Source organism: Capra hircus, chromosome 7 (assembly GCF_001704415.2).
Source record: "Capra hircus breed San Clemente chromosome 7, ASM170441v1, whole genome shotgun sequence".
NCBI classification, from domain to species: Eukaryota; Metazoa; Chordata; class Mammalia; order Artiodactyla; family Bovidae; genus Capra; species Capra hircus.
Window position 1 is genome coordinate 105,799,915 of NC_030814.1, and position 21,783 is coordinate 105,821,697.

General features: G+C 51.7%; 2 protein-coding genes across 3 annotated transcripts; one reads left to right on the forward strand and one right to left on the reverse strand.

The window, feature by feature from the left end:
- ARF1 (ADP ribosylation factor 1) lies at nt 3-17,590 on the forward strand. The gene is made up of 5 exons (XM_018051587.1): nt 3-113; nt 15,532-15,716; nt 15,791-15,901; nt 15,991-16,115; nt 16,268-17,590. Exons 2-5 carry the CDS (start codon nt 15,569-15,571, stop codon nt 16,427-16,429), a joined length of 546 nt encoding a protein of 181 aa, XP_017907076.1. The 5' UTR covers nt 3-113; nt 15,532-15,568; the 3' UTR covers nt 16,430-17,590.
- On the reverse strand, nt 18,834-21,698 carry C7H1orf35 (chromosome 7 C1orf35 homolog). 2 transcript variants are annotated; one of them, XM_018051585.1, is made up of 9 exons: nt 21,259-21,698; nt 20,953-21,032; nt 20,713-20,863; nt 20,498-20,543; nt 20,331-20,410; nt 20,062-20,134; nt 19,792-19,877; nt 19,225-19,347; nt 18,834-19,140 (listed from the first exon to the last, which is right to left on the reverse strand). In XM_018051585.1, exons 1-9 carry the CDS (start codon nt 21,333-21,335, stop codon nt 19,086-19,088), a joined length of 771 nt encoding a protein of 256 aa, XP_017907074.1. In that variant the 5' UTR covers nt 21,336-21,698; the 3' UTR covers nt 18,834-19,085. The 2 variants fall into 2 exon arrangements, with proteins under 2 accessions (XP_017907074.1, XP_017907075.1); XM_018051586.1 differs by having other exon boundaries at nt 20,953-21,270.

Genomic DNA, 21,783 nt, shown 5'->3' on the forward strand with positions numbered 1-21,783 from the left:
CCCAGCGTCCCCCGCGGCAGCAGGCACTGACGTGGCCGCCGTCAGAGCCGCCATCTTGTGGGAGCGAAACCAACGCCTGCCTCCGAGCAGCATCTGCGCCGCGGCCGCCGAGGGTGAGGCTGGGCTGGGGCCGAGGCGGGGGCGGGGGCCGAGTTGCGGCCCGGCGCGAGGTTGAGCCGGGGAGGTGAGGGCCGAGTCAGGGGCCGAGGTGAGGCCAGGCCGGGCGAGGGGCGAGGTGAGAGCCGAGGTGAGGCCGGGCCGGGGGCCGAGGCGAGGCGGAGTCGAGGCGGGGAGCCACGGCCCGGCGGGCCCAGGGTCGACTAGAGGCCGGGGTTGGGGCGAGCCTAGGCCGGGCGGCGGGTTCAGGCTGGGCTGGGGACCGAGGCGGGGCGGGGCAGGGTGGGTGCGGAGTGCGGGGCCAGGGGTCTAGGCTGGGATGGGGGTCGAGTCGGGGCCGAGCTGGCGCGGGGGCTGAGTCGGGGCCGGGGAGGGGTTCTGTCTGGCCACCCTCTCACCAAGGCCCCCGGAGTGGCCGGGGCGGGCTCCCGGAAGTCCGGCCCGCACCGCGGGTGCTCCAGGAAGCCCCGCTTCGTGCTCCGCCTCCGAGGCCTCCTGTCTCGGGGTCGCAAGGACCAGGAAACTGAGGCCCGCAGCCCGGGACACGGCCAAGGTCACACGATGGCCAGGGTTTGAGCCCAGTTCCTGTTTGTTCCGAGGACAGAGCCGGCGAGGCCGGGCGGAGCCCCGGGTTCCTAGGCGCGTGCTGTGGCGCTTGGGTCTGAGTAGGAGCGCCTGTGGCCCAGGAAGCCCTCGATGGACGCGCCTACGGCTTTGTAGGGCTCCTTTAACCAAGATTGCTGCAACCCCGGGATTGCTTCCCGGGTGCCTTTGGCGTGGATTGGAATACACTTCCGAGCTGGTGAATCTTTAACCTACCTATAGAACGCGACCTGGCCGGAGTTGAGGCAGCCTCCCTAGCAGAGCGTCCTAACGCTTTCCAGTCCAAGCAGTTACGGACGGTAAAACAGTAGCGTTGTTCATAAGGCTTGGCCATTAATTTCAGAGTACTTAAAATATTAGCTAACCAGTTGACCACTTTTGAGCGCTCAACAGAACACCAGGTTGCTGTTTCTAGCGAAATCTAGCGAAATTGCACAAGAAATCGCTGGCAGGAGACGAGCAATTCAAACGCTTTGGGTGTCCCCGGAAGTCACTGTTGAGAACTGTGTAGTTGATGTAGTCGTAACTGATGTAGTTGGTGTTGGAGTGGTCAGCTCTTGGTCTTGTTTCAGAACTAGTGGTCAGCGGTTTTTGTTTTTTTTTTCCCCTGCTGGCTGTTTGCATGGTTGCTCTTGCGTTTTTGGCAGAGTGTCTGAAGGAGTGTGAGATGCCACGGCGTGTGCTGTGTCCTTGGGAGTTTTCAGAAACCATCATGAGTAGCCAAAACTGGAAGAGCTTTGAATGCATGGTGTTGCTGAGTCCAGGATTATGAGCAGTTGAGTGTGTGTGAAAGTTACAAATATGGCCACTCTGTCACAGTGTGCCATCTTCCTCCCGTAAAGGTTTTCTCTAGTTAATGGGTAGAATGTAATGTGCCTCTTCACTGGAAATGTCCTGTTGAAAACGAATCCTTGTCACTTGGGCATTACAAATCTGTTTCCTGTGATGGCTTACTTCAGATACAGGTATTCAAAATTGCTACTTCAGAAAGATTTAAAATAGTTGGTTTGTATGATAGCTGACTCACATGCTGTCTGCTTATCATTGTAAGAAAGTTAGAAAGCAAAAACTGGTTCTGTGCTTCTCATAGTTCTGGTTTTTTTAAATTGTGTGGTTTAGCTATTTGCTTTGCCTCTTGCGCAAGGTGAAGGGGCTGTTCAGACCTGCTAAGCCACCTTTTCCAAAGATCACGACAGGCTTGAAACTACAAGGTACACCTTGACTTTTCTGTTGACTTTAGTAAAATTTAGTATGGACCCTCGAGTTGATCTCCATGGTCAAATGGCCTTAGGAATAAACCTAACAAAGTGGGGAAAACCCTTGTGCAAGTTCATAAATAGTATATTAACTTGGTTTGAGAGAGTTGAATCCATTTTCTTTAAATTCTTCAAATTGGATGTTGCCTTGATACCTGAATTTAAATCTGCTCTTGATCACAGGTCAGGCTCACCGAGCGTTTCTGTAGCCCTCCCGAGGATTGTGATCACTTACTGAGCTGGTGTTCAAACCCATCTAGCCTGTGCTTCCTATGCCGCTTATGACCGTCTCTGTGCACAGCATTCCATAGTCTCCCCTTTGACCTTCCAGCCTTTGTAGGATTAGGAGAATGAAGGAGGTAAAATGCACATCTGTCAGATGTTGGAAAAGAAACATGAAAAATTCCTTTCAGTTGGGATCTTAAAATTAGGTAAGAACTTAACCTCTTTTTTGATCTGTCTGCTCTTCACTGATGTGGATGGTATTAGAAATGTCCTCCTAGTACCATCTGAAGTGGTCTTTTGGAAACGTTTTTGACCCAGCAGTGGGTTGGGTGTAATGCTTCCCGCTGGCAAGTAAAGGGGGGCTTGGGAATGTGTGAGTGTGAGAAAGAGGGGTTGGTTAATTTCAGAGTGTGAGCCAAGGTGAGGGGAGTACTTCATCCTTATCCTTTTGTGATTGTTAAAAAGTCTTTAAAATATAGCATCTGGTATAGCTATACAGCTGTAACACTATTCTGGAAGGTACTCCAGCATTCTTAGATGGATCAGATGGCCTGATTAGCTAGAAAAAATGTGGCAGAATTTAGCACAAATAACATCAAAGCTCCTTATTCATAGGAGAGTCTGTTAGGCCCCCACCCAGTTCTTTCACATTAAGCTTCCTTATATGAGTGGGAAGAAATAGTGAAGCTGTCTGTCGCAGGAACTAACCTCAGTATTCCTAACAAACCCTTGTTTCCTGATTTTTGCATATGTTGGAGACTGAGCTGGGCAGCCTGTCATCGGCAAATAGGAAGAGAATAATAGGACTTCTCACTGACTAAAAGAGACAGAAAACGTACAAGACAGGCAGATTTTTATACACATAGCACTTGGGAGTGATTCTCTCTAGGAGGCAGACTGTTAGTATACAGCGTAAATGAACAAAAGCCCCAGTTATGATCCACGCACATTTCCAGAAGTTAAAAATGTAGTGTATTTTAGAAACATTAATTAGTAAGTTTTTTTCTCTAAAGGATGCTAGCAAGTCAGTAGAATTTGTCTCCAAAGAGCAAGTCATATGTAAAATAGCCAGCATCTTTCAGTTTGTATTGTACGCCAAATTATTTTTGCAGTGCTGTCAGTTCAGTTCAGTCGCTCAGTCGTGTCCGACTCTTTGCGACCCCATGAACCGCCACACGCCAGGCTTCCCTGTCCATCACCAACTCCTGGAGCTCACTCAGACTCACGTCCATCGAGTCAGTGATGCCATCCAGCCTATATGTGGGCGCTAAACAGAAAGTTTAGTGGTGCTAGGTCTCTGAGGCCCTGGAAATTTTTTGGCCTGAAGTTTTAAGTATCCTGTCAGCTTGACATAGGGACAAATGGCCAAGAAAACAATTTCAAGATTCTGTCTAAACTCATATGTGCAAAGTAGGAATAAAGGCAAAGTTAGATGTGCCAGCATTTTGAGCACAGGTTTCAGAATAAAGGATATCTCTAAAAATTGCTACGAAGAGTACATTTTCCTGTGGAGCTTTCTATTATCTGTAGATGAGCATGCGGTTCCTAACTCAGTGAATCTGTTACAGTATCTTGTCAATTCTGGCGATGTACCTTTGCTTAAAATAGCTGCAGGTTTTAACACTTCTCTTCATCAGAGTGAGAGAGGCCTTGCGCATTCCTGAGGTGCATTCCTAGTCACTAGTTGCAGGTCCCCGAGGGCAGGCTTAGGGAGCAGACTGTGTGCACACCCCCCTGTGGCATTGAGCATTCCTGAGCTGCACACATCTGCCCTGAGCAGCTGCCTGTCCCGAGTTTCCCCCTCACCGCAGCCTCAGAGAGAGGCTCGGGCTCCACCGCACTCGCGTGTACTTTCACACCAGTGTGAGAGTCCTTGTAGACTTGATGGGCTTTTTTTTTTTCTGACAGACTAATTTTTTAGAAAAATGTGTGTGATTAATCTTTCTATTTTTTGATTCTTAAAGCCCTTAAATATTCTTTTATGATTCTTGTTTCTTTCCTTGTTTGTGAATCTCTTGGGTGCTCAGGGAGGTGGCCAGTGGAGGAAGACAAGTAGAGATAGGGAGATGGGTGAGGGAAGGTGGGTGAGGGCCGGGTGGAAGGTGGGGGCGGCGGCAGCGAGTGGAATGGGAAAGCAGGCCCCCGGGGCCCGGAAGGAGCAGTGGGCGCTGAGAGTAGCTAGTCAGGCCTGTCCGGAGGACGAGGATGGGGAGGAGTGTCATGTGAGCAGAGGTGTGAAGGAGGGGCTCCTGTGGGTCTTTGGAAGAAACAGGAAGCTTCTCCCTTGCAAGGGAAAACAGCAGCAGAGGCCCTTGGCTGGGAGTGCGCTTAGTGGTTTGGGAGCCTTGCTAGGAGCAGAGGAGGGGCAGGAACCCTGCTGGTGTGTGCCAGTGCTCCTTGAAGGGGAAGCCCCTCAGAAAGGGTATTTTGGAAATGTGTGGGATGATTTGGGGCTCTGTCAAAGATGGAAGGCAATACTGATATTTAGAAGCAAGGATGCATTCTGCATGACTTTCATGTAGGTGAAAAAGCTGTTTATATCTTAAACCTAATTCTGTTTATGTACAGGGTCAACTTGTGTGTGTATAGTTTTAATTGAAGGTGTGAGTCACTCAGGCATGTTCAACTCCTTGTGACCCCATGAACTATATAGCCCACCGGGCTCCTCTGTCCATGGGATTTCCCAGGCAAGAATACTGGGGTGGGTTGCCATTCTCTTCTCCAGGGGAATCTTCCCAACCCAGGGACTGAACCTGGGTCTCCTGCGTTAGAGTCAGATTCTTTACCATCTGAGCCACCAGGGAAGCCCTTGGTTTTAACAGATGTTTTGAATTCTCCGGGAATGAAACTACCTTGTAAATTAAGGGTGATTGTATTTGGTTCTTTGCAGAATCGTACCAAGAGTTGTTCTCTGTTTCCAGGTGGGGGAAGGAAAAAAAACTTGGTGGACACACCAGGCCTTGAGTGTCTGAGATGCTGCTGCATTTGTGGCAGTCTTCATTAGGCGGTTCTCTGACTGCCTCCCTTGAGCTTGTGGTCATGACCAGTATTGAAGGTCACATTTTGTCGTATGACACTGTCTTTCATTTCCCAGTTACATTTTAGTTGGGGCAACGTGGGGTTTTTGCAGTCCAGTGAGTACGCTGGTTTCATTGTCTCCTAGCTTCCTTCTGAATGGTAGAGGTGATGCTGTGAAATGCACGGGAGTGTTGGCTCTGATCTTTTTAAGGAACCTGAATTTGGTCTGATCTTTCCTAGTAGTCCCCTCCTGCTGGCATCGAGAACACCTTGTGACGTGAAAGCTACAGGCTTTGGGAATGTCAGGGGGCGGGGGATAAGGTGGCCAGGACCAGGCACAGGCAGACAGTGATGGGGAAGCACCTTTCTAAAAAAGAGATGATGGGACTTGCCAGTGAACAGATTTGGGGATGAGAGGGACAGAGTGGGATTGTGGGTATCTCTGAGGTTTGGGTCTGAGAAACTGGGAGGAAGTTGCACAGGATTAAAGTGGGAAAGAGAGGGTCCTTTTATATTTGAGGATTATATTTTGATGGGAGATCCATGCATTGAGGGGGAAATAGGAGATAAGTCTGGAGATGAAAGGAAGGTTCAGCTGGGGTCCCCTGTAGGGGCCTGCATTCCCCTGGGACTGCATGGCTGGGGACAGGGGCAGTGCTAGTGAGTGAACGCACCAGACACTGAGTCTTGGGCTGGTGGGGCCTCTGGTCGCCTGAGACGGGCGCCAGGGACTGCTGGGAGGCTTTCAGCAGAGGCTGGCGGGAGCAGATGTATGAATGAAATGTCTGTGGTCCAGGGCTGCCCCCAGTTTAAAATGTGAGCAGGGTAGGAGGAGGCCAACTGAGAGGGTTGCTGTGGCTGTTTGGGCCAGTGAGAAGTTCACGCAGTCACATCGGCCTCCCAGGCAAGACCAGCGAGGGTGTGCTGAGTGCTCCCAGCTGGGGCAGCATCTCTGGGTGCTTCTGACGGGTCTCACAAAGGCGGGGCCGGCAGGGGGCGTCAGAGGTAGAGGACCTAACAGACTCTCCATCAATCACTGCTGCTCTCCCTGTTTCCTCTCCTCTGGGAAACCCATCCCTCAGAGCCAGGGCTGCGATCTTTTTTACATTTTGTTTTCAGAATGAAAGTTCTCTGCAGGCAAAAATCAGGTTTTGGAGATTGATTTAATCATTTTCAGTTCAGTCGCTCAGTCATGTCCAACTCTTTGCGGCTCCGTTAATCATTTTAGCTATTCACAAAGTTTTCTTGTTCTGAGAAAGCCTGGGGGTGGGGCACATCTGCCACTCTGAGAAACTTTGGGGAAGAAGAACTGGGCACTTTGACAAGCTAATAGTTGGTTGCACTTCCCTTTTTCTTCAAGGGTGTGGAAAGGGTCTCTGCAACACTGGCTTCCCTAGGGCCCTGCCCTCATGCCTGGAGAGGGCCCTGTGTCTGCACCGTAGGTGCGGGTGGCCTTTTTGAGGAGATACCACAGAGGACAGAAACCACAGAGGCGTCAGCACATCTGTGGGGATTACATAATTAGAGTAGGTGACGAAAGCAGATTAATGTGAGTTATCTCACGACAGACTCCTGAACTGCCATCTCTTTCTCATTCTCACTTCCAGAACTAAAACACAGGGTTGTGCTGTTTGACAGATGTGCCTGCTTTTTCTGTCAGGATCATGGGGACTGAGACTCGGCAGCTGGAGATGTGTGTGTGCGTGTGCGTGCGTGTGCGTGTGCGTGTGCGTGCGCGTGCGTGTGCGTGCGCGTGCATGCCCTTGCGTGCACATGCTAACGCTTCGGGGCCCAGTGTAACTGGATCAGTCTTTCGACGCTTGGCGAAGTTTACCATTGAGCTGAGGTTGGGAGGGTGAGCGTGTCACTTTCGCACTCGTGTTTCAGCGTCTCTTAGTTGGTCTCAGTGAGTGTGGAGCTTCTGTGTGCCCACAGCTGTACTCATCACACAGCTGCTCCTTAACGTGAGTGTGGTGACTGTTCGCCCTACCGTCTGTTGAGGGTGCGCTGAAAAGCATAGAAAGGGAAGGACTTTTTCTTGGGAAAGGTAGCGTCTGGACTTGCCTTCAGAGGTTGAGCGAAGGGCTCGATGGGCATGACGTGGAGAATCAGTATGAAGAGGGGGCTGGGAGCGCAGCTAAGGTCTGAAAAGATGGCTGACGTGCAGAATTCGGAAGGAGTTAGTGGTAGGGCACTTTTCAGGGTGTCTAGGTGGTTTAGGGGAAGATCCTCTGGAGGAGGGCATGGCAGCCCACTCCAGTATCCTTGCCTGGAGAAGCCATAGATGGAGGAGCCTGGCAGGCTACAGTTCGTGGGGTTGCGAAGAGTCAGACACTACTGAAGTGACTTGGCACAGCACGGGTGGTGTAGAGTTGCCTGTAGTTTCTCATATCCTGCTTTGCATTTTAGTCATAAGTTGCTTTGTTTCCTCCATTTTCTGTTTAATTTGGTACACGTCTTTTTTTTTTAATGTTTACTTGGCTGTGTGGGGTCTTCATTGCAGCTCCTGGGCTCCTTCGCTGTAGTTTGCAGGCTTAGTTGCCCTGCAGCATGTGATACCTTAATTCCCTGACAAGAGTTCAAACTCAAGTCTCCTGCATTGGAAGACCGATTCTTAACCACTGGACCACCAAAGCAAGTCCCTGTTGCACATTTTAATGTTGTGAGGTTGATGCAAATTTATGTTTTGGGTCTTTTGATTTTTTTTTTTTTTTCCTTCCAGGAACAACTTCTTGAGACTGTGTTCGGAGTCAGGGTGTATGTGCCCTGACTCCTAAAATAGGAGTTCTCGTCAGGGTCCATGGTGCTGGCTGCTCCATCATGGAGGGCCCGGGTGCCCAGCACTGGTCTGCAGGACCTGCAAGCCATTCCATCCCACAGACAGCAAACTCAGATGGTCCTGCGTAGCTGCCGGGCACTAGGAATGTAGGTTTCCCCTGGAACCCCTCGAGTCCAGGGGCAAATCCAGGAGAAGAAATAGCAAGGAGCAGCCAGCGTCTGCTGCCAGGACAAACAGAGCCGTGAGGGAGGCTCCTGATGGGGCATCTGAGGGAAGCCTCGACTTGGAGGGATCACTCACTCCTTGTTTCACCCCAGTTGAAGGCCACGCGACGTTTGTGTTCAGAGGTCCTCTGTGGATATTGTTTTCATTTGAGCTAGATCATCTGGTTATTTGGTCTCATCTATAGATTTCAGGTCGATCTAAGTGTCTTTGGTAATGGACTTTGAGGATAGTTACGGGTTTTTTTTTAAGTAGTAAAATAAAACTTAAAGACTATGGATGAGAAGGAACTGCAAAACCTAAATATGTTCATCAGTTAATGCTTTGACTTTTGCAGTTATTGAAAAGCAGGGTTAATTGCAGTTAACGCTGTTTCGACGTTTGCCTTGTGGTTCAGTGTGCCTGCTCCATTCGACACTGGACAGTGGCTGCTGAGTGCTCACCTTAGTGTGTACCGAGAGCCATATCGATGTGAAGCTTATTTGTCGTTGTCATTTTAAGAATTTCACCTTGAATCTTAAGCTGGCAGAGAGGGATGTAAATTGAATTTCACTGATTGCTCCTCCTGAGAATCAGACCTGACCGGAAATCACCTCCTTCAGCTTTGGGAGGCAACTTGCAGGGCACCTGGGGACCAGCCCTCCAGTGTCGTCGTACTAGCCTTTGGGTTTCTGGCACTCCCCCTTCTTTAGGGGCAGGAATTGGGGGTGACTGCTGCAGAGAGACCAGGTCTAGTGTCTAACTGATTGATTCCTGCAAAACATCCTGAAAGTTCTGTTGTGAAAAACAAAAGTCAGTCTCTCATGGGAGCTTACCTTTAGATGCAGACGAGAATTACACTGTTCTAGAATGTTTTTGCATGTTCTTTCATTACTATTTTTCTTTGTATTGAAAGTTCAGAGTCAAGGTAGGTGAAATGGGTGAAGGTGGTCAAAAGATACAAACTTCTGGTTAAAAGGACAGATAAACCCTGGAATGTAAGGTACAGTATGGTGACTGTCATTCACCATACTGTATTATATATTTGAAAGTTGCTGAGAGAGGAAATCCTAAAAGTTCTCATCACAAAGAAAAAAGAGTGACTGTATGAGGTGACAGAAGTTAACTAAACTTTGTGTGGTGATCATTTCACAATAAATACACATATCAGATCATTATTTTGTACACCTGAATATAATACAGACCGTTCAGTCAACCTAATTATATCCTTTGAGTGTCTCAGTCTGAATATTCTTCCTTCTGAATATTCTGTTCTTGATCCTTAGCTTTGTCACAGTTGTGTTAGGCCTGTAAGGCATATCTACCTATCATCAGTATTGGGATGTTCAGTTCTCACTAATTTTCATAAAATAGTGACGATACTTGGTGGTCTACTCAGTTGCAGAAGAATGTCAGAGCTGCAGGAGTGGACGCTGGACTAGTAGAGTAGTTCCGCAAGGCTTTATTTAGTTGATGTGCTGGGACCCCAAGTTGATGTACAAAGATCAGTTTGTAGCAGATAGTAATATGTGGTCATATCGCTTATGGAAGTAGGGGACCTTCCCCTTCAAAACCCTACACGTCAGAGATGGATTAGGCTTTTGAGTAGTTGATAATCTAAGCACATTGATTCTGCTAAAAGAATAAATGAAACAGTTAAAGAAAATGTTTTATAATGTATATCAATTCCTTGGGAATTTCTTCACTTTATTAAATTTTCTCAAATTAGATATTAAAACTGACATTATGAACTGTTGAGCTGTACTTACACCTAATAAACTTCTAAAAAAAAAAAGGGTAAAATGAAAAAAAGCTCTGATGTCACCTAGCTTGTTCATTTGAGTAGGGGAGACCCATGTGATCTCTTATTTACAGAGGGACCAGAGCAGCCTGTCCCGGGCTGAAGCACAGAACAGAAAACACAGGATTTTTTTTTTTTTTTTTCTCCTCCCTTCCCGGGTCACACTTTTATTTCCCAAGGTTAGTGATTTATTCTTCTTAATGATTCTCAGTAGATTGGGTCATCTTGATATTCGCTGTTAACAGAGATTCTGTTAAATAAACCAGCTCCTAGCCATTTCAGAAAATGTGACAGATTTTCCTTCTGTAGAAGTAAGCTGCACAACTTCATAGGGGCGGGTTTCCCTTGCTCATCCCGAATCCTCTGAGATTCGTTAGGAGATGCAGCGGGCACAGGTGGAGGTCGTGGAGATACATATTTCTCTTTAACAGCTATAAACCAGTTACTCTGGATTCATTTACTGGCGTGGAACAGGTGTAAACTCACCGCTACATTTTTTCCCCTCCCTCTCCTGGCTCTCCTCGGGCGGCGTCTTGTTTGGCCTTGGCCTGTAGCCTAGTAGTCTTTGTGGACAGGAATGTAGCCAGCCAGTTGTGTCCTGTTCTTTGCTATAGTGTTGAACCGACACCCAGTCTTGTTTCTGGTCCTAATGAGAAAAAGGGAAAAAATGTTCTTAAGGGGCTGCATCTGCTCAGAGCTTTCTATCTCAGGAAAGAGATGGTTTTTTATTACTCTCTTTATGAGCCAGCACAAAGGTGCAAACTCAGGCAGGTGCAGGGAAGTGATCTTTTGAGAAAGTCAATGTCTTCACTGCTTACAAATAAGATCATTACCTGAACCTGAAAAACAGGTTTCTGCCTGAGTGCAAAGGATCCTGGTGGAGGAAAGGGTGAAATAGGCTTAGGCTGGATGTCCTAAAAGTTAGACCTGTATGGAGAGGCCACAGAACAGCTCTTGTGGTCACTGTTGAGCCTTCCACTGCGACACATGCTGTGTTAGATCAGGAGCTGGCAGGGCCCCTGGACCAGGTGCGGGGCGGACATAGATAGGTGGCTGGTGTAGTGGGAGAGACCGGGTGCTACGTGTAGCGTCCCCTGGAGTTCCTGTGCCGTGCGCTCAGTTGCTTCGGATGTGTCCGACTCTTTGCCACTCTGTGGACTCCAGCCTGCCGGACTCCTCCATCCGTGGGATTCTCCAGGCAAGAGTATTGGAGTGGGTTGCCCTCCTCCAGGGCATCTTCTTGACCCAGGGATCAAACCCGCATCTCGCAGGCAGATTCTTTACCGTTGAGCCACCAGGGAAGCCCAGAGTTCTGCTCACCCCCATCTAGGTTCAGCCACCAAAATATATGGCCCACTTGCCCTTTGGGGCTGCAGGAGTTGGGTAAGTTGAAAAACTGTGTGGAGGAAAGGGACCAGATTGATAATTAGGGCTCAGCCAACTGCAGGGCCAAGGCAGGCCAGGGACTGTGAGTGGGCAGACACGCTGGGCTGGGTGGGAGGAAGAGGAGGCCCCTGGCCTGCTGTGGCTGACTGCATCTTCAGGCTGACCTGCGGTGCGGGCTTGCTGCTGGGCCCAGTTCCCCTGGAGTGCTCCGTCAGTCCCATGTAGGGGCTGGGGAAGCATCGAAAACAGTTTCGCTCCTCAGTGCCCAGGTTTCTGTGTCAGTTTGTATGAACTTCATGCTAAAACAAATAGAGACAGCGGTCTTCCAGCCTGCTTCACAGGGATCGCCATTTCTCGCCTTACTGTTCTGAGTAGGGTGCTAATCCGGTCTCTCAGTGTGTCAGCTTTGGACGCTTGAGACCACAAGTTCTGTCCTTGGCTTCCCAGTACCCAGGAGTGCCAGTCAAAGTGTCATGACTAAATAAATGTTATTCACTGCTGAGTCAAGTGGTGACTGGCTTATTATGTTTTCCTGCAGGAAATCTCAAAATGACTTCATTTTCATCCTTGGGTTTTTTCCTGGGTGTTTGTCATTATTTTTTCCCAATTCCCTTATAATTTGCCACGCCCCGTGTTTAAATCACATAGGAAACGTGTTCCTCTTTTCCTGGAGCTCTCCTCCGCGGGGCTGCTGCTCAGGCCTTCCTCTGCCTCCCTCTGTCACCTTGGGTGGCAGCGGGGAGTGTTGCCCTTGCCTGTGGCAGCCTGCAGACGAGGCGCATGTGAGACTTTGCGCTCGTGACTTCTCTGTCCTGCCCTTTCACTGACCCCATACTTTGGTTGACACAGAACTGCAGATGGGAAGCAGTGTTTGTGTCTTTCTTTGCAGGGGACAGGTTTAGGTTCGCCCCGTGATTGAGGGAAACACACAGCCTTCCTCGCTGTGTCCCCCACTAGAGTGCGCGTTTACTACAGCTGATGAGCCTACGTTGGCACACCATCATTCAGAGCCCATACTTGATCTTGGGGTTCACTCCTGGTACTGTGCGTTCTCTAGGTTTGGACAAATGTATCATGGCATGTATCAACCATTGTAGAATAGTTTCACTGTCTAAAAATGCCCTATCTCTACCTGTTCATCCTCCCTTCCCCCTGACCCCTCAGAACCACTGAAATGATCTTTTAGTCTCTCCACAGTTGCCTTTTCCAGAATGTCACGTAGTTGGAATCATACACTGTATAGTATTCTTAAATGGGCTTTCACTCAATGCACGTTTATACTATAATAATAATATACACTTATCTGTACATTAGCACTTTTCTTTTAGTGTTGAATGACATCCTGTTGTTCGGATTTACCAAACAGTTTATCCATTCACCTACGGAAAGACATCATGGTTGCTTCCAGATTGTGGCAATCATGAATAAGGCTTGTGAACATCAGTGTGCAGGTGTTTGTGTGGTTGCTCGTTTGCAGCCACTTGGGGAGCATGAGGGCTGAGTTTCATGTTCAGAGTCTTTTGTAAGAAACCTCCAAACATTTTTCAGAATGGCTGCTCTTTCTTTCATGGGATCATGTCTTTGGTGTTGTGTCTGAAAAGTCATCATCATACTCAGGGTAGATGTTGGTCTTCTACGTTGCTCCCAGTCTCCCTGTTCTGAGGCTCTTGTGTGTGTGGATTTTTTTCACGTTGGTTGTGAGCTCCGCCGTATCTGTCCTGACGCCCTGTTCTTGTCTGATGGGCTCCACATCTCCACCACGTTGGTGCTAGGGCTGTGTGTGGCTTGGGGGTTCTGTTTGTTTACTTTTCTTTTTAAATTCTCTTCTGTCTTGTTTCTCTCCAAATTCTTTGTTTCCACTGGAGGCTTCTTACAGGGAGATAGGGGCATGGATGTTTGTGGGCCTCCAGGTGTAAGAGTTCAGTCCCGGCCTTGAGGCCTCTATGTCTTGTGTGCAGGTCTGTGGCGGCAGGGTGCCTCCCTGTTGATCTCGCCATATTCCTCTGTTTCCAGAACAGTGCACCCTGTGCCCTCCTCTGACTGGAGAGCAGAGTGAGGACCCCTGATTCAGTTGCTCCAAAAAGGTCGCCTGGCTCTCCTGCAGGGCTGAGGATGATGCTTGGCCAGGGCCAGACCCCACCAGAATTTCACCTGCTCTCGGTCCTTTACTTCTTTATTGGTAGTGACTTCAGAAATAAGCTGAGATAAATATGCGTTCAGTTCATTCTGTTTTCCATAATTTATCATCCTCTATATTTAGGAAAAGTGGTTGTCTGCCGAAAAGGAAATACCATAGTAAAGATCTTTTTAAATGTTAATTTTATAAATAGGTAATATTATTCAAAACCAAAAAGAACTTTAAAATGTTGAAAGAGCACTGAGGCCTGCTAGAAGGGGCTCCGCTGGATGCCCCTAAGGCCATTGGCGCATCTAGGTCACAGTGGAGCGGCGGTCTGACCCACTGAGCAAACTGGGAATTCCCAAGCTCACAGCGTGTCAGTATATGGAGGAGAGAATGCTGGTTCCTTGGGTAGAAGGCTAACTAACGCTGGAAGGAATGACTGTAGAAAACCACCGTTTGAACAGTCCTGATGGCAGTAATTCAGCCAGGAAATGTCAGCATGCTGAAACTAGAGGGTGGAAGTTGGATGAGAAGCGGAACGTGTACATAGTCCCCAAATGCTCCCTGATGGCTAAGGCAGAAAGGAGCTTACGATGGAGACCTGGCAGCTCCACGTGAGCCTGTCATCAGAGTTGACGTGGGGTGTTGGGGGTCTGGGGCACACCCCCTACATAGAATGGAGGGGGGAGTGCCTGTGGCAGGCCCATATCTTCGTCCTCCATGGAACTGGCCTCTTACCCAAGCAGTATCCATCCAAAGTTCAAACACTGGGAAGCTCATAGTTACTTCTGGGAGGTTAGGTATGCAGGGCAAGACTCCTTCCCAACCTCAACAATAGCCTCCACCAGCACCCTCCCAGTGATGAGGTGTGAGCGTCTCCCATCAGCTTAGAACAAGCTCTCTGTGGTTGATGTGGCTTTCTGTCAACACTCGCACAGAGTCTGCCCAGTTGAAGGCTGCTCAGCCCTCCACAGCTTGGCTTCACCGTAGGTGCTAAGTCCAGATTTCCTGAGCATCTGAGAAAGTGACTGGTTTCCCCTACAGCCCTGTTTGGAAGTGAAGCAGCTGAAGGATGACTATGCTGAGTGTGGAGAGGCCATATGTGGGCCTTCCAGTACAGGAGATCCCCGCCGCTGTGATCACTCACCCCTTCCTGCAGGTCTGGGTGTCGGGGCCTGGGCTCGGGCCTGGGGTCCAGTCAGCTCAGTGGCTGCTTCCGGTCTGCTCTGCTGAGTGAGGCGAGCTGGCGGGGGGTGGGGGGCGGTGCAGACACAGCGCACGTGCTCTTCTGCACACTCGTGGCTGCACCACGCAGGCCGCCTCTCCGACCAGCGCTGACCACAGGTCTTGGCAAGGTGCTCCCTAACGTGGCCATGCTGTGGGCTCACCCTTGGACTGAATACTCTTGGACTGAGCAGCAGGTGTGCTGCTCTTGAGCCCTGGGTGTTCTCACTCAGCCAGTCCTGCCTGCAGGGTGTGCTGAGCTCTCAGCTTGTTGGGAAGGGCTGGCTCCTGGTCTTGGCCAGGGCCCTCCTAGGTTCTCAGGTGTTAGTTGTCTTACCATTGAACTCTGCTTCATTGAGACTTGGGGCAGTTGGGAGACATGGTAGGGCCTTGAAGTGGTTGTTTCTGGCCCCTTGAAGAACTCTGCATTGGGTTATGGAGAGTCTAGCATTCATTTGAAAGCCACACTACTGCACCCCAGAGTGGCAAGTTGAAGGACGTAGAGGTAAGTTGCCCTAAGGCCTTGGTTATAAGTTCCTCAGATAATGGTAGCAGCCGCTTCAAATTCCAGTCAGCCTTGTCTTAAGACTCCCATATGCTGCCTTGTTAGGGTGATTTAGAGGCTCAAGAGGTAGGTGCGCAGGACCGTTTTCTTTTGGATAGGAGCCAGAATTTCATCAGCTTGTGAGACAGGAGGAGCTGCCTCAGCCTGGCTCTGGGTGAGCGGTCTCTGAGCTGCTCCTGCTTGCCTGGCCCTGGGCAGCACAGAAAAAGACCCCAGGACTCCTTGTTCCTGCAGGTTTCTCTGGCCAGTGTTGCCCCCACCGGTGTGCAGCATGGGGAATATCTTTGCAAACCTCTTCAAGGGCCTTTTTGGCAAAAAAGAAATGCGCATCCTCATGGTGGGCCTAGATGCTGCGGGAAAGACCACCATCCTGTACAAACTGAAGCTGGGTGAAATTGTGACCACCATTCCCACTATTGGTGAGGACGCTGGGCCTTGGGAGGCTGGGAGGTGGTGGTGGCTCTGGGGATAGGCTCACCCAGGTCTCTTCCAGGCTTCAACGTGGAGACCGTGGAGTATAAGAACATTAGCTTCACTGTATGGGACGTGGGCGGCCAGGACAAGATCCGGCCTCTGTGGCGCCACTACTTTCAAAACACACAAGGTATGAGTGAGCTACCCCATTACACGCCTCAGGAGTGGGGCTCGGGGTGTCCCGGGTGCCTGCAGTCACGCTTACTGTCCCCTCTGCAGGTCTCATCTTTGTGGTTGACAGCAATGACAGAGAGCGTGTGAATGAGGCCCGCGAGGAGCTCATGAGGATGTTGGCAGAAGACGAGCTCAGGGACGCCGTTCTGCTCGTGTTTGCTAACAAACAGGTACGTGTGACTGAACACTCTGTGTGCCAGTGGGGGTGCACGTCAGGCAGCCAGCCTCTCAGGGCTGGAGGTCTGACTGGGGGGCCACAGGTCAGGTGGAAAGGGTTCCATGCAGCCCCCCTGACCCACGCCTGCTGCGCTGCCACCCCCAGGACCTCCCTAATGCCATGAACGCGGCCGAGATCACGGACAAGCTGGGCCTACACTCTCTGCGCCACAGGAACTGGTACATACAGGCCACCTGCGCCACCAGCGGGGACGGGCTTTACGAGGGACTGGACTGGCTGTCCAATCAGCTCCGGAACCAGAAATGAGCTGTAATCCTCTCTCCTCCCCTCTCACTCCCTCCTCCTCCCCTCGCTTTACTCTCATGTGGCAAGCGTGCCCCTGTGGTGTGAGTGCCAGAAGCTGTCTCCGTGGCCGGTCACAGTGTGCTTCACCCTGCTGTAAATGTGCAGACGCAGCCTGCAACTGGGTTTTTATTTAATGTAAATAGTTTCTGTTTCCAATGAGGCAGTTTCTGGTACTCCTATGCAATATTACTCAGCTTTTTTTATTGTAAAAAGAAAATCAACCCACTGTTTAGTACTGAGAAGGGATTTTAGGCACACGGGTCATCCAGGAGTTGTGTGTCAGACGAGCCCAATACTCCTCCTCTGGGCTTTAGGTCTGTGTTGAGATCCATTTTGGTGGTTGGTTTTTAACCCAAACTCAGTGCATTTTTTAAAATAGTTACCAATACAAAATAAGGAGAACACTTGAACACACAGAAGGGAGAACTGTGCCTAATGTAGGCTCTGCGGTGATGGCCTGAGTCCAGTCCACCGGTGGTCTGTTTCCCGCTGGGAACATGAAGCGGGGCAGAGCCAGCCGTGATACCCATTCTGCATGGTCACAGTAGGGTCCCTGTGATTCGCTCTGTCTCGGGTCCTCCCACACCCCGTAGCGTTTGTGCTTGTATTTGTGCATACGTGGCCGCCCAGGAGATGGGGTGGAGGCTGCAGCCACCGTTCTCAGACCCCTTGGAAGAACCCCGGCCTTTTCTCGGGTCAGCATGGGCACTTTGGTTGGAACGCCCTGGCTGGAGCGGGAGGCCTGCAGCCCCCCTGCTTGCCTGCTCCGGGCTCTCTGGGGTCTCACCAGCAGGAGTGCGGGTGGTCATCCTTGAGCCCCAGCCCCTCAGAGCCCCTGTCTACATGTGCTTTCACTCCCTCAGCCTGCAAGGGTCAGATTTGCCATTGAAAATGATAACCTCTACTTTTTTCTTTTGTATTTTGATAAACACTGAAGAAGCTGGAGCTGTTAAACTTTATCTTGGGGAAAACCTCAGAGCTGGTTTATTTGGTGTCGTGGAACCTCTTACTGCTTTCAATACACAATTAGTAATCAACTGTTTTGTATACTTGTTTTCAGTTTTCATTTCGACAAACAAGCACTGTAATTACAGCTATTAGAATAAAATCTCTTAACTATTTCGTGGCTCTCTTGTGTTTGGGTGCCCCTGACAGCCTGCCCTCTGGGAGCTGGGCAAGGACAGCCTCTTCTTGCTCACTTAGTGAGGGCCACATGGCTCTGCCCTGCCCCATTCTCGCTCTGCTCATCCCTTCCCTGCCCACGCCCCCCACCTTCACTTTGCCGTGGTCCGGTGTGAGTATGTTCCAGTGCCCTGGTAGTAACCACCTCGTTGGTCTCATTGCTGGCAGTCCAGCCCCCTGGTCCCAGGCTTTGCAGTGCCCAGTCATGAGAGGGACAGCAGGGTCACCGTATAGGGTGTGCCCCAGGGGCCAGGGCCAAGCATGGTATGGAAGAGACCCACACACACACACACACCCTTCCTAACATCCACTCTCTCTGGTATCCCCAGGCCAAACAGCTTGTCCTCTGGAGGGGCAGGACAGTCTCCAGTGTTGCTGCCTCAGTAGTTGACACAGGCCTGGCTGGGTGATCTGTGTCTGTGCCATAGACCCCCTCCCACTTTTGCGGTGGTCGCCCCTCTGACCTGGAGCCCTTCTTGGGACCTTTGTTTTCGCCACTGGGCGGCCTTTGGTAGGCCAGAGTCCAGGTGGCCTTCCCCCAGGAGGCAGGCTCCACCCTAGATAGTCATCTCTAACAGGTTGATAACCAGTGCCGAGTGCCTTTAAGACAGAGTTGCTTTCAGTTCTCATTTCTTTTAAAATCAGCAGCAAAACAAGAACCTAGGTAATGAATCCAGTCTAGGTTTTGTCTTTATTCCAGTGTGGTTTGTAGGATGTTGTCTTTTTTCCTATGGATGGCAGCATTGTACGTGTGCCTTCAGCCTTGGAGGTGGCTGGGTGGAGGGACCCAGGGCCTTTACAGCAGGCAGGGGGGCAGGGGTGGGTACCTGTGGGACAGTGGTTAGAAGATCTTTGGTGGCCGAGGAAGACGGGTGGCTGCAGGTACAAGTCTTCCCCAAGATCTAGATGCCCAGCCCGACTGCCCCCTTCTAGCACGGTCACCTGCTTGCAGCTGAGCACCTTTTGGTCCCTCCGCCCTCCCTGCTGACCACACATAATCCAGGGCTCTTGGTACACCTGAAGTAGATGCAGGGGCCAGGCCAACAGGGGACCCCAGGATGCTGACCACCAAAAGGACAGTGCCCCTCAGTGTGACTGCAGACGGCCTTGCTGGAACTCCCAAGATTTACCGCATTTTCACACGTCACTTTCTGTTGTGACGCAACAGCAACTTTCCTGTTAGTATAAGACACTTTCCCCTTAAAATAAGTTTATTTAAGTACAAAGAGTGAGTCAATACAAAGAAAAATAGAAGTAGCCATACTGGACCACAACTGAGCCTCCAGTATTCTGGCCTGGAGAATTCCATGGACAGAGGAGCCTGGCGGGCTGTAGTCCATGGGGTCGCAAAGAGTTGGACATGACCGAGGGACTTGCAAGCCTCTACGGGAGCCTGGGGTAACCCCCACAGGCCAGTCCTCCAGACCCCTGGGCCTCAGTCGCTGTCGTGCCTGCGCTTCTTGCAGCAAGTTGAAGAGTCAGAGTCATGCCTGATGAGACCGCGAGATGCCTGGGGTGAGGGGCTCGGCCTGCCAAGCACACCCTCATCTCCACCCCCAAGCAGCTGCACCTACTGGGTGGGAGCAGGGGGCAGTGAGGAATCCAGCCTTCTCCCATGCTCCTTTTCTTTCTTTCTCTTCTCTTTCTTGTGCCTCTTCTTTTTCTTCTCTTTCCTGCTCTTCCTGTGGCTTTCAGGACTACAGGGGGGAGTGCACGAGTGCTAGAAGCCTCTGGGGCTTTGGCGGGTCTAGGCCACAGTAGCCACTGACCATGTGTAGCCATTTCAACCTCAAGTCACTAAGAATAACTCAGTACCATGTGTGGCCAGCGGCTACCGTGAGCAGTACAGACACGACTATGGCAAAAAGTCTGCAGGACAGCACCTACCTGACAACCTCATAGCTGCTTCCAGCCCTCCCACTGGGATGCCCCTGCACTCATGGGGCCAAGTGCTGACGCCCTCCAGTGCCCCTGACCCTGCTGCAGGTTGGTGGGCAGCCAGGAGCTTTCCCTAGGGCTCACTGCCCCCCAAGGCTCCTCAGAAGAAAAACGGGGCTGGAGCTGGGTACCTGACTGGAGAAGCAGCCAACATGCTGAGAGAAAGCAGTTCTGTGCCCTGGGAGGGGAGGGGGGGCCCTTACCCCGGCTCCACCTTCTCCTCTGACCGAGGCTTCTTCTTGGCCAAAGCTAAGGAGGTCCCTGGCCGACTGCTCTCCACGCGGTGGTGCTGCCAAGAAATGCCACTCTGGGGGCGTGCAGGGTGCCCCAGCATACCGACAGGGAAGAACCAGCCAGAAGCTGGGAGGGCCTCCCCAAGGGGAGACGGCCTGCCTCGTGGCCCTCAACTGGAAGAGGCGCTCAGACCGACTCCCACCCCACCATGAGATCCCAGCATATTTGGGAGTAATTACCGTGAATACCGAAAGCCCCAGCTTAGCGGCCTCTTTGTCTTCCCGGGACAGCGCCACTCGCCCTACAGAGCCACTGCGGGGGCATGGGTAAAATATTCTATGGTGAAACATCCCCACAAGGGCCACCCCCTATCCCCAGGCCTCCCTAGACAAGTGGTTGGCCTAGATGACCCGTACTGGTTTCCACCTTAGGCAGCTGACAGTGCCAAGCCCCAAGAAGCCGCACCCTCGAAATTTCTGGGGCTCCCGAGGACCCCCCGGCCCCGCACCTGGAGCTCCCCAGACCCAGAAGCCGGTCCACTCCTTTCTCGGGGTCACCACCTTCCCGCTTACAAACTTCGACAAAATCCTGCGGAGGGGAGTGCAAGTGCTCGCTGGAGAGCGGGATCAGGCCCCTCCCCAACCCAGCCCCACCCTCCGAAAGAGCCCATCTCACCTCCTTGCTCAGGCCGGTGGGCTGCTTCTTTACGTTCTTGTAGCCTCTGCGGGGGCCGCGCGTGAGCTTCAGGGAGCGGCGAGCCTCGCCTCACCTCTTCCCTCAGCCACGCCGCGATCCCACCCAACCCCGCCGCGCACCCACCCAGAAGTAACACCCCCCCCCCCGCCGCGCCCTCCAAACTGCCTCCCCACTCAAGATCCGGAGGCACTCACAGCGCTGCCATGAGCGCCTCCTGTTCCGCCTGCCTCACAGCCGCCAATTCCTGCTCCCGGCTCAGCCCAGCGCTGTTCGCCCGGCCCTTGGCGTACCAAGTGAGGTCACGGCCCTTCTGCCAGCGGCCCACCGGGGCCATCAGCGAGTTGCCTGCGGGAACAGAACGCCAAGCCCTCCGCACGGCCCGCGGCTCGGCGAACCCACAGCCCGCGAGCCCCGGGTCCCTGCGCCCCACTCACCCAGGTAGTTCTCCCTCTGCTTGTCAGTCTTCACATCCTCCCAGCTGAACTGGTCCTGCCCGCCGCGCACGCCGCCCCGGCTGGAGCCGAACATTGTGGTAAAGTGCAGCCCTCTCCCCGGGATTCCGGTACCAAGGCCCTACAGCTCCCAGCTCCCGCTCCCCCGTCGCACACGGTGACGTCATATCCGCGCCAACCCCGCGCGCTTGCGCACTGTCCCCCTTCCAGCCCCAGGCGTCCTAGCCAGAGCGCCTGCGCACTGACGCGACACAGCATCTGCACTAGCGAAAGGTGCGGCGGCTGTACCTGAGCGTCGCGCTGCCACGACCGACAAGTTTATAAATCATATTATGTGGGTGACGCCCCAGAGGCACAGTTCCCATTGCGTGCCGTGTTCCCGGGGCTGTGCTGGAGGAGGGGTAGGCACCAGAGAGACAACGACTGAAGGTTTCCAACTATAGCTGCTGTCTATCAGGTAGCCGGCTGCCCGGGAGACAGGAGGGCGGCCAAGGTCAGGTTGTGCCTGCCACGCTCGGCCTCCGCCCTCGGGGGTCCAGCTGTGTCTAGTTCCCGAGGAAGCAGGCAAGCACACCGCACTGCATTCATTCCCCAGACAGCGCAGAGAATGCCTCAGTCACCCCCGAGGTGTTGGCAGTCACTGCTGACGGGTCAGCATCCGAACTAAACTGAGCTAGTTGGTGGGCAAGTGCAGTTCTGTTTACCATCACAGACCAGATTAGACTCAATGATAACAATTCTAGTGAGTGGAGGAGTGCCACTCCACTAGCCAACTCCTGAATTGAATCCGTAGGGTGAACAAATGTTTTCTGA